At 42.7% G+C, this 14,635-nt stretch overlaps 2 protein-coding genes across 3 annotated transcripts; both read right to left on the reverse strand.

Annotated features, from left to right (window-relative positions):
* Positions 1–1,925: 1,925 nt before the first annotated feature.
* LOC124048368 (pentraxin fusion protein-like) lies at positions 1,926–4,417 on the reverse strand. Its single transcript, XM_046369079.1, has 3 exons — positions 4,272–4,417; positions 4,074–4,128; positions 1,926–3,644 (listed from the first exon to the last, which is right to left on the reverse strand). The coding sequence occupies exons 1-3, from the start codon at positions 4,272–4,274 to the stop codon at positions 3,034–3,036; spliced, it is 669 nt and encodes a 222-aa protein (XP_046225035.1). The 5' UTR covers positions 4,275–4,417; the 3' UTR covers positions 1,926–3,033.
* Positions 4,418–4,872: 455 nt separating this feature from the next.
* LOC124048367 (E3 ubiquitin-protein ligase CHIP-like) lies at positions 4,873–13,914 on the reverse strand. Of its 2 annotated transcripts, none has more exons than XM_046369077.1 (8): positions 13,760–13,914; positions 12,735–12,971; positions 12,306–12,504; positions 11,731–11,896; positions 11,296–11,374; positions 11,084–11,140; positions 7,009–7,125; positions 4,873–6,726 (listed from the first exon to the last, which is right to left on the reverse strand). In XM_046369077.1, the coding sequence occupies exons 2-8, from the start codon at positions 12,846–12,848 to the stop codon at positions 6,601–6,603; spliced, it is 858 nt and encodes a 285-aa protein (XP_046225033.1). In that variant the 5' UTR covers positions 12,849–12,971; positions 13,760–13,914; the 3' UTR covers positions 4,873–6,600. The 2 variants fall into 2 exon arrangements, with proteins under 2 accessions (XP_046225033.1, XP_046225034.1); XM_046369078.1 differs by having other exon boundaries at positions 13,783–13,902.
* Between the last annotated feature and the right edge of the window lie 721 nt (positions 13,915–14,635).

Below are 14,635 nucleotides of genomic sequence, written 5' to 3' on the forward strand. Positions count from 1 at the left end.
ACAAAAGCTGGATAAACATCCACATTTTAATGGTATGAACATTTCTGCAAGAAAGCTCTTTAAAAAAATATCCATCTGTTCAATGGACACGTGCCAGAGCTCACCCAGATAGCTCGTAGCACTGTCTTGCGTATGCAAATATGTTTTGCCTGGAAATCTATTTGGAGTTGCTCGAAGGAATCCAGAACGGGCCTCCTTCTGTCTTCCCCAACGGCTCACGCGGGCCTCCCTTACGCCGCCTATGTCCTCTCGCGTGGAAGACATTTCACCAGCTCACACACGCAGGGACGAGCAGCGAGCTGCGCCTCGGATGGCCCAACCATGGGCGATTATGCAGATCTCACAGGCCGCGGCTGCTGGCTCCTTCCGTCTCGGCGAGCAGGGACAAGGCGCCCCGCAACTGTTTGCTCTGTTGTACAACACACGCAAAAGACCCCCATTCGAAGGACAGCGAGTAAGTAGTTATAGGCTTACTGTTTCACTAGATGACCATAAAGAGGTGAAAAAGGCGCTACAATAAATGTTTAGGTGTTGTAAGTAAACCTAACTTTAAAGGTAAAATGTTCAGAAATTGTTTAAAAATTCAGTGGTTCAAAACATCAATATGGTACTAAAACTGAGACCAGGTTGTATATAATCCTATAAAATAATGGTTGAAACAAATATGCTGATAGTTGATCTTGTATAAAGGGTTCCCAATGGTGTTTTTGTCACTAAAGTTTATTCTTATTATGGAAAATATGAAATATACTGCCGAGCAAGAACACACAAATTTGACTTCTGAGATGTTCCAAATAGGCTCAATGACTGCTGCCATAAAGCTTCACTTCAGTACAAAATAGGCCAATATAATGAATTGTTCAGAATTATTCCAAAATATTCCTACTCACTAATCTCTAGTCTCCTGCAATATGGGATGTATTCATAGTTCATTCATAGTTCATCCGATCTCAAAAAGTTCAAAAACTTGACTTAACTTGAAAGTTAATCAACCATAAGTAAAATTTAAGAGGATATGGTGATATGGTGTGTATGGGTTGGGGGTGTAGTGTGATGGGGGGGGGTTGTGTGTGCGTCTAGGCTGGAAGGCAGCTAGCACTCCTCTTGGGCATGGATGCGAGAGGAGAGAAAGGAGGAGAGGAGAAACAGAGATGTGTGGTTGAAACCAGAGGGCCGAGGAGCCTGCCTGGGCAGATGGTCCACAAAGGTGTTACTACACAGTGAGTGGGCAGTGCGATTGATGCATTGCAACATTCAAGAAGGTGGAACATTTGGCTGCTGACCCGCAGTCAGAACTCATTCGCCCTCCCCTCCTTATTTAGCTGCTGCTAAGAGCCGACGGGGGGATTGGGTTTGAATAAACACACACACTCGGAACACCGCACTTTCCCACCCTCTGGGGGGCCGAGGCTGTATGTTCACTGGAAACTCCTCTTTCCTCTTCAAGGAGGTCAAGATGGAGGGGGAAGAGAGAACGGGTTCATAGTGCCACAGAAGAACAACAGGCAAACTACTAACTACAGCACATAGCTTCTACTAAGTCAGCACAGATCCTTGAGACATGCTTCCCCACAGGGCACACACTGGTTGAATCAACGTCTTTTCAATGAAATTACGTTGAACCAACATGGAATATACGTCGAATTGACGTCTGTGCCCAGTGGGTTCTTTCAAGGGTCAATATTATCAGGACTGCAGCCTAGACTTCATTATTGGCTCAGTGAACAAATGTCTATACTGTTCATGTGGTGTTTCTTTTAAAGTGCAAAACATCATTCCTAACATATAGGTTATTACACGTGGACAAATGGCCATTTCATTTTAGAACAATTAAACAATGGCACACTATACCACCACTACCTTACCTTGTGAAGGACTCACCGGCAATTGTAGGTAGAATACAAAAGTGGATGCTCAAAAAGTTCAAAGATCTATTTTCTCTTTAATAAACACACACTTTTAGTTATGCACATGCCAAGATCTGATTTCAGACCCCAAAAGCATTCTTACATCAGTTTAAACATTGAACATTTATGAGGGGGAGTGTGATAACCAAAGGCAACATTATGGCAATAGCTTTTAAACATCACAATCGCAGTTTGTCCCAAAGCGCAGTTAAATGATCAAGTATAGAAATAATGAATCATCCTTCTCTTTCATTCACCTTTCACTCATCCCGTTTTCCATAAACAATTGTCAAAATAGTGGTAACATAGTTAACTTTCAGGAATAAAATCAATGATTTTAACGTTGCAGGTCTAATGTAAACAGTTTCAATTTAGCCATTAGCGGGAACAAAAGCAATTGAAATCTTGAGCACAGGAATGTCGCACCATTTGGGCTCCCGAGTGGTGCAGCGGTCTAAGGCACAGCATCTCCGTGCTAGAGGCGTCACTACAGGCACCCTGGTTCGAATCCAGGCTGTATCACAACCGGCCGTGATTGGGAGGCGGCGCACAAAGTTGTTCGTGTTCGGCCGGTGTCGGCCGTCATTGTAAATAAGAATCTGTTTAACTGACTTGCCTAGTTAAATAACACCTCGCATTATCATGAAATGTATTATTTGGAGCTCACTGATTAAAGAAACAAGCATATACTGCCACCTTGTGGTTAAATCTGGTACATTCCTTTGAAAATAGTGCTCACGAGACAAGTGTATACCACATTTTCACATCTTGCTTCATGAATTAACATAAAAACTGCTGGAATGCTAATAAAATATGGTTAATCTCACAGTCTATGCATTAGGTGAGTGGAAATATCGTATCTATCCTAAATAGTTAGTTATAAAAAGAAAGGACCTTTTGGAATCAACTGGGTTTGACATTTCTGCATAGACTTTTTAAACATCACAAAATGTCCATCTTTTCTTATGAACAACTGGTATTTTGTGAGTGAACATAGTTAATTGACTACATAAGGCATGCAAGTGACTAGATCAAGAAGACCAAACTAATGAAAAAAGGTCAGTAGCAGGCCAACACAGACACACAAACGGGTCACATCCGCGTTCGCTCGCGACTCCACTCCGAGTCAGTCATCATCCACCACCATCACATTCCCGTTCAGCTGGTACTCGATGGTGGCCCAGTCAAAGATGTTTCCTTTGGTGATCTTATGTTCGTAATGCAGGGCTTGGATCTGGCTTCTGGGCAGCACATAGTCCCACATGTTGAGGTCGGTCACTTCCCCCACAAAGCTCTGCACTGCCTCCAGGTCTCCCAGGTGTTTGTCCGGGTCTTGCCCAAGGAGAACGGTCCCCTTGGGCCGGATGGTATGGCCCGGCTTGTACACCTGGTAGGTGCTGCGGCGGCCGTCCACCCAGAAGGCGGCCAGCCCGGTACGGGACTCCCAGGTGAGGCAGAGACTCATTCTGAATGTGGTGATGGGCGGCAGGTGGAAGAAGGCGCCGTCGCCACTCAGGTAGAAGGCGATGCGGCCGTCTTTCTCGCGCCACACGTTAAGCTCGTCGTAGTCGGGCGTGCGGTAGGCGAACAGGATGATCTGCCGCTCGCCCTCCAGCTCGGTGGCCACGCGCATGCACAGCGTGAACGCCCGCAGGCCCATCTCCTTTTGGGGGATGAGCGCCACGAAGCTGAAGTCAGTCTCATACGGGAAGACCAGCACCTTTCCGCCCAGGCCAACTGTAAACACCACCACAAACAACATCAACTGTCTATTAGAGCAGTTACTGGAGAAGATGACAACAGTATTGTAGCACATTAATGGTGTAGTCTGAATGGGACTTGAACCCGGGTTCCTGGGACTGTCAGCCCAGCACTTTAAATCGTTAAACCAAGAGGTCCAAACCACTTGACGGTCACTAGATGTTGTACTGCCGTCACAACAATATAAAAACAGTGTGGCATGAGAGCAATCTGAATATGACTTCCTCAAAGATGTGCAAAATGTAAAAACATGAGTTAATAGGGATTTTTTTTTACTTGAGGTATGCACACATATAAGCTAAAGGACTGACCATTTGGGATTTTACCAAAAATAGTTAAATAATCACAAAGAAATAATCGTACATTTGTTTCCCTATATTCCATAGCCTACCAACCAAAACATACCTTCATTGGCTGAGGTGACACCCACGATACCCAGGAGTATGAGCCTGACGGTTATCTACCACAACAAACACATATCAGAATGGCAAAGCATGCCACTACTACGGTCATTGTGAAAATAATAAATAGTAGTAAATACATCATATACTATAGTAAAGTGCATATCCTGTTGACAAAAAACACTAACAGCATTGCTCTTACCATGTTGATTAAAAGGTTGTTATTCCACTGAAAAGGTGATGCTAGCGCACTCTGTCACGCCTGTCTATTCTCAATGTCATGGTGTCTGTACGCCTCTTCCCTCCTAGTACCAGACCATTACATCACTTCAATGGACAGATGTGCTGACAATGGACCTGGTGTGTGTAGGGCGGGGGGGGGGGAAATTGGGTCTGGTTGACACTGGCCTTTTTGTGTTGACTGACACGCCAGAGGGGACACGCGCACACACTTTCCGAACATGTGATTGTGGGTGTGTATCATATATTAAGCCATTGAATGACTGTGTTTTTTAATAAGGGTGAGTTCTAGGTCCAGCAACCTCATGGTCTTTGTTCATGTACAATTGCGTTTCGATGGGTACTAATGTCTGATTGACAAGTTGACAGGTTGATTAACTTACAACTTTTTTTTGCTGTCCGCTTTTCAAATTCCCAACCTCCCTAGCACGACACACACCTCAGATGCTGGAAGCAGCACCCCTTGGAGCAGGTTAAGGGTTAAGTGCCTTGCTAAACGTGCTGGATGTGATCAAAAGTAACATTTCACAAGGAGACAAAAAGGAACAAACCAAGGTCACATGTATAATTAACATATCTACATTTAATACAGTTGTTTATTCTCAAGCTCTTCAGAAATCCTCAAAAAGCCATCCCCTCACCAACACAAAACCTGCAGTTCACTAATATCACATGCATTCCGTTGAGAAAGGGGGCTTACGTAAACTAATTGAGGAAAAACTGAGAAATATCTAAGACGACTGTCAACAGCTGAGAATTCCAAGCTCCTAGTCAAGGTACTGCAACACTGATTGCTGTGATTGGTTAGAAATGCTGGAAGGGGGACGGACATAGGTTCGATCAAAATAGGGAAAGACACTGAAATGAGAAGGTATAGGAGACTCAAAGTACTGCTTTGACCAATAGTCATTTGTCGTACTTACATTTTTAAAGTTGTTGCGAACACCTACTGCTACTGTGTGGTTATTGTAAAGTAGGCATGTATGACGGGGCTTTTCCCTGCAATGGTGTAGGAAAACAATTCTTGGCCAAGCAGACCTGAATGCTTATAACAAACCTAAGCAGACCTCATGCTTAACAATGTAGGGAGTCCATCGTCATGTCAAATGCATACTGTACCGGCGGTTGCACTTACTAGCCATCAGCCAAACATTGTCCAAGCGCACGCACCTATTGTTTTGTCTCTAATAACAGCAATTACAGCACAGTCCTTCGAAACAGGTTTCAAGAACGTCAAACCCAAAGAGAAAGTAAAGACGATAAAAGTGGAGGCATATGGACCATTAGAGAGGAAATAGAAACGACCTTGTAGAGTCTATGCAGCACTTTAAAATGATGAATTGTCTATCATTCAAATCTCCTTCTTGGATGACGACAAGAATGCCATTTGGTACTACTGTAATAATACATACAACTCGTTGTAAAATAAAATAGGTTTAATCTATTCACTCTCACTATATGCATACATTCAACATAGTATAACTGCCCGCTATGAGGGACTGATATAATGCAATAGAGGACCGTTGACCATCAGTTGGAACATTATAGTTTGTATGATCTTGTTATAACTCCAGATCACAGGCAATGACTTGAAGCAGACCGACTTGGTTGGTCAGTTTTTCTATAATACATTTCTCACATTTGCCATTATCTTGCATAAAAAAAAAAATCCACACTAGATTGTTTGAAAAGTTAAATAACAATTTGGCATCAAATTGACCAAGACCACCAACACTGAATTGTGGGAAATAAGTCATTACAGTACAACTAACCCATTATGTTTTAAAAAAATAATAAATTGAAATAAAACAAAAATACTGGAGTAAGAGTAAGATAAAAGGCTAATATTTCCATCATTTAGGTAGATAGTTCCAATGGTTATATTTGAGAAGAGATTGGAAACTTTACATTAGAGGGTTTTGAGACCAGCGTGCAGTGCGATGTGTTCAGAGAGAATTGTGGCACAGAGAGATAGAGGGGGAGAGAGAGACCTGAGAAACATGGCCCCCAATTCTGAGGGAGAGAGGACTATCAGAGGAAGGGAAGCGATAAAGAAAGATTTGGAGAGAAGGGGAGGAGAGAGAAGAGACCGATTTAGAAAGAGAGGAATCACCTCGAGATATGGCTGTCATTTTGCAGTCCATAGTGTGACCCCCCTATGTGTAAAGTGCATGTCCAGGAGGGAGTTTGTGAATTCTGTCACTTCCTTTTTTTCCTTGACACTTCTGGTGTGGATCTCAGCTCTGGGGCGTGTGGATCTACGAGCCATAGGGGGTTCGGGTTATGGGGGTTCAATAGTCCTCCACCCAACCGTTCTCCTGGATAAAGGCGTCGATGACCTCCTTCATGGCCAGGTTGGGGATCAGCTGGTCGTGAGTCAGAGGACTCCGGGTGACCGGGTCGAAATGGCCCACTCGCTACAGAGGAAAAATGGTATTGGTGTTGCTGTGAGATGGTTGCTTTCATTATTATCCATTTTACTCATGGTTTACAGTTTGCTTTGGATAGTATTACCCCTGTGGGCGAGTGGTTGATCGAGTAGGAACGGCAAGTGTATTTATGTAAATAGCAATCTAAATTGGTGGTAATTTAGCGGTAAATGATCGGTAGTGTGGCTAAAACAGTATGTCTATGAATGGGCAACGGTTCATCTATACTTCTGCTGAGTAGGTGTCTATGACTATAAAAGGATACGGTACCTGTAGATGCTCCTCAATGTCCTTGCGGTCGTAGGTGATCCCACTGGGGGTGATGCAGGGCTCCCTCATCAACTCAAAGCTGATCTTTCCACACAGGTAGTCAGGGATCTCCCGCTTCTGTGGGGTTCACAAGAATAGACATGCATGTAAAATGATACATACAGCTGAAGTTGGACTTTAGCCAACTACATTTAAACTCAGGTTGTTCACAATTCCTGATATTTAATCATAGGTTAAATTCCCCGTCTTAGGTCAGTTAGGATCAACACTTTATTTTAAGAATGTGTATTGTCAGAATAATAGTAGACAATGATTTATTTCAGCTTTTTATTTCTTTCATCACATTCCCAGTGGGTCAGAAGTTCACATACACTTAATTAGTATTTGCATAGCATTGCCTTTGAATTGTTTAACTTGGGTCAAACATTTCAGGTAGCCTTCCACAAGCTCCCACAATAAATTGGGTGAATTTTGTCCCATTCCTCCTGACAGAGCTGGTGTAACTGAGTCAGGTTTGTAGGCATCCTTGCACGCACACGCTTTTTCAGTTCTGCCCACAAATTGTCTATAGACTTGAAGTCAGGGCTTTGTGATGGCCACTCCAATACCTTGACTTTGTTGTCCTTAAGCCATTTTGCCACAACTTTGGAAGTATGCTTGAGGTCATTGTCCATTTGAAAGACCCATTTGTGACCAAGCTTTTGCCTTGAGATGTTGCTTCAGTGTATCCACAGAATTTTTCCCAACTCATGATGCCATTTATTTTGTGAAGTGCACCAGTCCCTCTTGCAGCAAAGCACCCCCACAACATGATGCTGCCACCCCCATGTTTCACGGTTGGGATGTGTTCTTCGGCTTGCAAGCCTTCTTCCAAAACGTAACAATGGTCATTATGGCAAAAAAGTAAAAAAATTGTTACATCAGGCCAGAGGACATTTCTCCAAAAAGTACACTATTTTTCCCCATGTGCAGTTACAAACCGTAGTCTGGCTTTTTAATGGTGGTTTTGGAGCAGTGGCTTCTTCCTTGCTGAGCGGCCTCTCAGGTTATGTCGATATAGGACTCGTTTTACTGTGGAAACTGATACTTTGTACCCGTTTCCTACAGCATCTTCACAAGGTCCTTTGCTGTTGTTCTGGGATTGATTTGCACTTTTCGCACCAAAGTACATTAATCTCTAGGAGACAGAACGCGTCTCCTTCCTGAGCGGTATGACGGATGCATGGTCCCATGGTGTTTATACTTGCGTACTATTGTTTGTACAGATGATAGTGGTACCTTCAGGCGTTTGGAAAGTGGTACCTTCAGGCGTTTGGAAATTGCTCCCAAGGATTTTTTAAAATGTATTTATATTTTCACCTTTATTTAACCAGGTAGGCTAGTTGAGAACAGGTTCTCATTTGCAACTGCGACCTGGCCAAGATAAAGCATAGCAGTGTGAACAGACAACACAGAGTTACACATGGAGTAAACAATTAACAAGTCAATAACACAGAGAAAAAAAAGGGGAGTCTATATACAATGTGTGCAAAAGGCATGAGGAGGTAGGCGAATAATTACAATATTGCAGATTAACACTGAAGTGATAAATGATCATGTACAGGTAGAGATATTGGTGTGCAAAAGAGCAGAAAAGTAAATAAATAAAAACTGTGGGGATGAGGTAGGTGAAAATGGGTGTGCTATTTACCAATAGATTATGTACAGCTGCAGTGATCGGTTAGCTGCTCAGCTAGCTGATGTTTGAAGTTGGTGAGGGAGATAAAAGTCTCCAACTTCAGCGATTTTTGCAATTCGTTCCAGTCACAGGCAGCAGAGTACTGGAACGAAAGGCGGCCGAATGAGGTGTTGGCTTTAGGGATGATCAATGAGATACACCTGCTGGAGCGCGTGCTACGGATGGGTGTTGCCATCGTGACCAGTGAGCTGAGATAAGGCGGAGCTTTGCCTAGCATGGCCTTGTAGATGACCTGAAGCCAGTGGGTCTGGCGACGAATATGTAGCGAGGGCCAGCCGACTAGAGCATACAAGTCGCAGTGGTGGGTAATATAAGGTGCTTTAGTGACAAAACGGATGGCACTGTGATAAACTGCATCCAGTTTGCTGAGTAGAGTGTTGGAAGCAATTTTGTAGATGACGTCGCCGAAGTCGAGGATCGGTAGGATAGTCAGTTTTACTAGGGTAAGCTTGGCAGCGTGAGTGAAGGAGGCTTTGTTGCGGAATAGAAAGACGATTCTTGATTTGATTTTCGATTGGAGATGTTTGAGGGATGAACCAGTGGAGGTCTACAATTTTTTTTTCATGATTTCTTTAGATTTTCCCATCATGTCAAGCAAAGAGGCACTGAGTTTTAAGGTAAGTCTTGAAATGTATCCACAGGTACACCTCCAATTGACTCAAATGATGTCAATTAGCCTATCAGAAGCTTCGAAAGCCATGACAATTTTCTGGAATTTTCCAAGCTGTTTATAGGCACAATGATCTTAGTGTATGTAAACTTCTGACCCACTGGAATTGTGATACAGTGAGTTACAAGTGAAATAATCTGTCTAAACAATTGTTGGAAAAATGACTTGTGTCATGCACAAAGTAGATGTCCTAACTTGCCAAAACTATAGTTTGTTAAGAAATTTGTTGAGTGGTTGAAAAACTAGTTTTAATGTGTCCAACTTGTGTATGTAAACTTCCGACTTCAACTGTAGATATTAACACTATCCCCTAGATGAGTGGTTCCCAAACTTTTTTGAACCGTGATGGGATAAAAAAAAAAAAGATTAAAATAGGGACATTTGAAGTGTGCCGCATAATGTAGTGGTAATGACCTTCATCTCATCTGATCCATACAGCAAATCTATTTTGTGAAACATTTCTTTATAGATTAAATAGGGTTTATTTGAACTAGTTTCATAGTTCCTTACTCGTGATGATTAATTTGTGTGTACCGAGGGCCAGATCCAGGTATAAGCGGTCGCTTATGCGCCTTGGACACATTCTAAAGGTGCCACTACGGACATAAAGCCACGTTCCGTTTGTTTCTATGACAGAGGCTGTGTTACAGCTAAGCCTAAATCAGACTTGCCTGTGCTAATGGTTCTCAAAGGCGATGTTAAATTATACAAATGGCTTTGCTCGTGATGGGCGTCCCTCAAATTATACAAACGTAACAGCCTGAGCACACCGGACTTGAAACAACGATACAGATGTAACCATGTGTGCCATTCAATGTTTCACCCTGAGCCTCACTGTTGTTTCCAAGTCAAAATTCCATGAGCATCCGAAGGGTCACGTTTATAAGGGAGAGTTCGATGTGTGTAAAAAAACAAAACTAATTTTAAATGTATTTTTATTTTTTTGAAGAGTAATAATCTAGATTAGGAAAAGTTCTACAGCACACCTGAGAGTTCATCAAGGCACACTGGTTGAAAACCACTTCCCTAGACACCATCTAGATCTGGGTCATATTCAATAGGTAACAAATAGAAGAAAACTGACTAAAAGGGACGGACTACCTGAACTTGTCCAATAAGAAATTCTTGTTTTCCACGGTAAAACATTTTGCTACGGTGTGCCCTAATGAACACAACCCTGTATAGGGGTTTGAAACACCAATGTTGACAGAGGCAAGACTATGTCTTAACTGACAATGACATATACCAAGTCAACAACTATATATAGGCCCCGATAATCCTTCATAACAAGCCTCGACAAGCAACTTGAGGTGGCGGTTGCTGTAGAAACGGCTTGGACTGGAAATAGGAGGTGGAGTGCTAGTCTATTTTGGTAACCATAACACTGGCACAGCTAAGTGTCAAAGCAAGGGGGTGGGTCAGCCACAGCTGATCAGAGAAACAGAGTGTGATCAAATTCTGTGTGTTTCTCTAAATTAAACCGTGTGACATTTTATGAATAAGATCAAATATGTATTGTTATTTCAGTAATGCAGAGCTGTGTTTTGCTATGCTATGGATAACGATATTGAATAACCAGTAAGATTCAGTGAAATTAGTCTGGATTGAAGGTTGTTCACAAATCACAGCAAACGGTGTGTTCAACTCATTTTAAAAGTATCACTCACTTTTCTCTTCTCGTCCACTTGTGAAAAGAGCTCCTCCATGTCCATAAGGAACTTGTCCTATTTTAGGAGAAAAGCAGAGAGTCGGGTGAGGCTAGCACAGAGCATTAATACAAACGCCCCTCAATATCAATGAGATATGGAGAAATGGGCAAAATGATGGCAATTCAGATGCACGACGCCAGTGCTCAATACTTTAAAAAAGCATAACTTACATGTTTTGATTTGATCTTGACGACGCCGCTGCCACTCGGATTGTCCGACTCTTCGTTTTCCCGGCAATCCGCCACTTCCCTGAGAAAAATATAAAGACGTAGCATTTCCTTAATCACTTCACTAAAGATCCCAAGATGAACTGGGACAGAAAATGTACCCACAAATTCTAATGCATTAGCCAGACTTATTCCCCATCTCAACAATTTTATTATCACACATGATTGTGCATGTGTAGAACACTGGGCAGGATATGTTGCAACTCATTAAATGTAATTCAAGTGGGTTCTGGCAATGAACTCATTTGCAATGAACCTACAGTATATGCAATGAACTTCTATGCTTCCCCATAGGAAATGGAATATCAGTGCAGGCGTTTTGCTCATACAAGAGTACGAGTCTCAGTCTAAGAGTGTCAGTCCAGGTCCCTCCCTCACCTCTCCTTTTCAGCCAGGATGAGTTTGGTGAGATAGGCAAGCAGCTCGTTCTCCTGGTTGATGCGCTTCTCCTCGATGCTGTTCCAACGCTTCTTTTTGGCGAGTCGCAGGGCACTTGGGATGTCGTCTCCAAAGTTCAGCCGTTGCTCCTTGGCCAGGTTGTAAGCTGCCCACAGAACATGTCCAGATATCATTAATGTTGTCCGTTGAAAGTAAGAGCTTAAAACTAGTATGCGGCCCCTTTTCCCCATCTACAGATCTTAGCATTCTACAAAAGAACATTTTAGTTGCACTACAAAATTCAATACAATTTCAGTTTAGTACCAATACACAGTACTAGGCACCTCTGAGGTTTAGTTAGATTGCAGCACATAGCATTCTAACTTGCACTCAAAAACAAAAATGCACATCAATGTTGTGTTGCAATACTGAGGGGGCCATATAAATACCATCCATATAATCATATTTATTCACTTTAAAGACAAACTAAGCCTATATTGGTACTGCTACTCTGACTTTGTGAAGGCCCAGGCTTAATCTGAATCTGAGAAACTGGCCTGAAACTTGTTCCTGACCTCTCTGCAAGTTGCCGATGGCCTCGTCGTAGTTCTCCAGCTCCAGGTGACACTGGCCCAGGAAGAAGTGGGCCTTGACCGACTGGGGGTCCATCTCCAGCGCGTGCTTGCAGTCCGCCAGGGCTTTGTCGTGCTGCTGCAGCTTCAAGTGGCACAGAGCCCGGTTGGTGTAGTACACCGCCACCAACGGGTTACGGTTCTGTTGGCAGGATACCCAAAAAACACAAACATATTGCACAGGCTACTGTTGTAAGGGTGCATCAGTCCAGTGTATAGGCTACTTTTTAAACGTACATCAATCTATTCACAATAGGTGAATAAGTCAGTGTGAATATCTCATGTCATACCCTTTCAAAGCAAGCGGACAAGTCTAGCCATGTCAACTACTACTACGTCATCCGGCAGAAAGGGAGGTAGCTCGCTACTCACGATGGCTTTGCTGTAGCAGGTGGCAGCCTCCTGGTACTTGCGGCAGAGGAACAGTCGGTTGCCCTGTTCCTTCAGCTCCTGTGCCGTGGAACTCTTCTCCGGGCTGCCTGCCATCTTCTCCGGTGGCTCCGCGGCGCCTGCTCCGCGCTGCTTCCCTATCCTGTTCCCCGTCTCTCCGGCTGGCTAGCGGTCAGGTGAAAGAATGGCCAGGCCGTCTGTTCTTTGTCTTCTCACCAACTACAAACGAAAGATGGGCAGCGTCACCCAACAGTCAATGCCTTGCTGCTGCAATGCACCTGCACTGCATTGAGCGCTTTTGATGAGGTGCAGTCGCTGTGGCAACTCATACATTGAGCCCTCACACTTCACTGGCTAGCTATGCATCATCATCACTGTTGTATGGTTGTGCAACTGCAAAATGTTAAAACTACATCGTTTTAACCGGATTTAATTCAGTTCCAGCACATAGTATTTTTCAGTGATAACACGTTTGTGTCTACCGTTTACACACAGGTGTTCGGAGGCGCAGGTAGTTACAGTACTTAGCAGTTTGCCCACTTGTCTGTTTCCCGTAAACAAGAGCTGTAACATGGAAATGTGCCCATGCGGGAACCATAACCCAATAAAAAGGTGTATCAACTTAACATTCTGATTTATTTTATTAAATTATTTCTCGCCGATGTCAAATAATGATGTATGTGAAATGTACTGTAATGGAACTGTGAGTCATGGTCAAGGGCTAGCAAGGGTGGTTAGCTAAGAAGGTAATTTAGCTAGCTATCTAATCTTAAAGCTAGCTAGAGTAGACTTTCCCCACCATGAGTTTGCGGTTGACTGAACTAGAAATGGCAAATGTATAGTACTTAGCTACATTGCAACGTCCAAATCCCTGCAAACCCCACAACAACCCCCCGCGAATAAACAACTAACGTTAGCTGGTTAGCTAGCTAACGGCTAGCCTACCTCAAATATGCGGTTATTTATATACTACTAGCTCTACACAACATAAACATATGTAACCTCACCTGCTCAAATTAATTTCACATACAGGCGGTTGATGTGCCAGTATCTTTCGACTTCAATTCTTAATTTATTTGCTTTTCCCATTGAGCTGTTACGACAGAGCTGACAGGAGCTAGCAAGTTTGTTTTTATGCTGACGTCATGGTGTAGACGACGGAAACTCGCGAGGTACGCTTCAGTGAAAATACACGTCTAACAGATGGCACTCTTTGACAACATGTCATCAAATTATAAATGCTCATGCAATTCAGAGAATAATGGGTGTAAATTACACGTTTTTGATATGTGTTAATTGATTCCGTATCATCAAAGTCAGGGTCAGTCTGATTGCCTTTCCGCAGCAACTGAGGCTCACATCACGCGTCTAGCTAAGCAGAATTTGCTGAAAGCAGCCCAGGAAGCGAAATTTCGTTTCATAGTACCCGATGGTATAGTACATGAGGGAACACAAGTATATATAGATTATATAGATTATATACAATGGACAATTGAGCTAGGGGGTACAATATCACATTACACAAGGACCTTAAGGGACATACATACACTTATAATTCTAACAGCTTTTTTGTTAGTAAAGTATTTAATTGTCTTAAAATACAGTTCAATTTATTTTTGTAGGGTAAGAAAACGTGTTTTTTTGTTTGTAAATTTACATTTGTGAAAATGAAATTTGACCAAAAGAATCAATTAATTTATGTAATTACATTTTATGTAATTAAATTAATTACATACAAATGTTTCAGTTTATTCCTAGTATACCCGAAGGCAAAGTCATTGGGCGCGTTCGAGCGGATCACTTTTGTCATGACGTTGGCCAACGTTGATCACCGCCTTTCAAAATGTGTTACATTACGGGTATGAACATTTTCCGATTTGCGA

This window comes from Oncorhynchus gorbuscha, linkage group LG11 (genome assembly GCF_021184085.1).
Source record: "Oncorhynchus gorbuscha isolate QuinsamMale2020 ecotype Even-year linkage group LG11, OgorEven_v1.0, whole genome shotgun sequence".
Taxonomy (NCBI): Eukaryota; Metazoa; Chordata; class Actinopteri; order Salmoniformes; family Salmonidae; genus Oncorhynchus; species Oncorhynchus gorbuscha.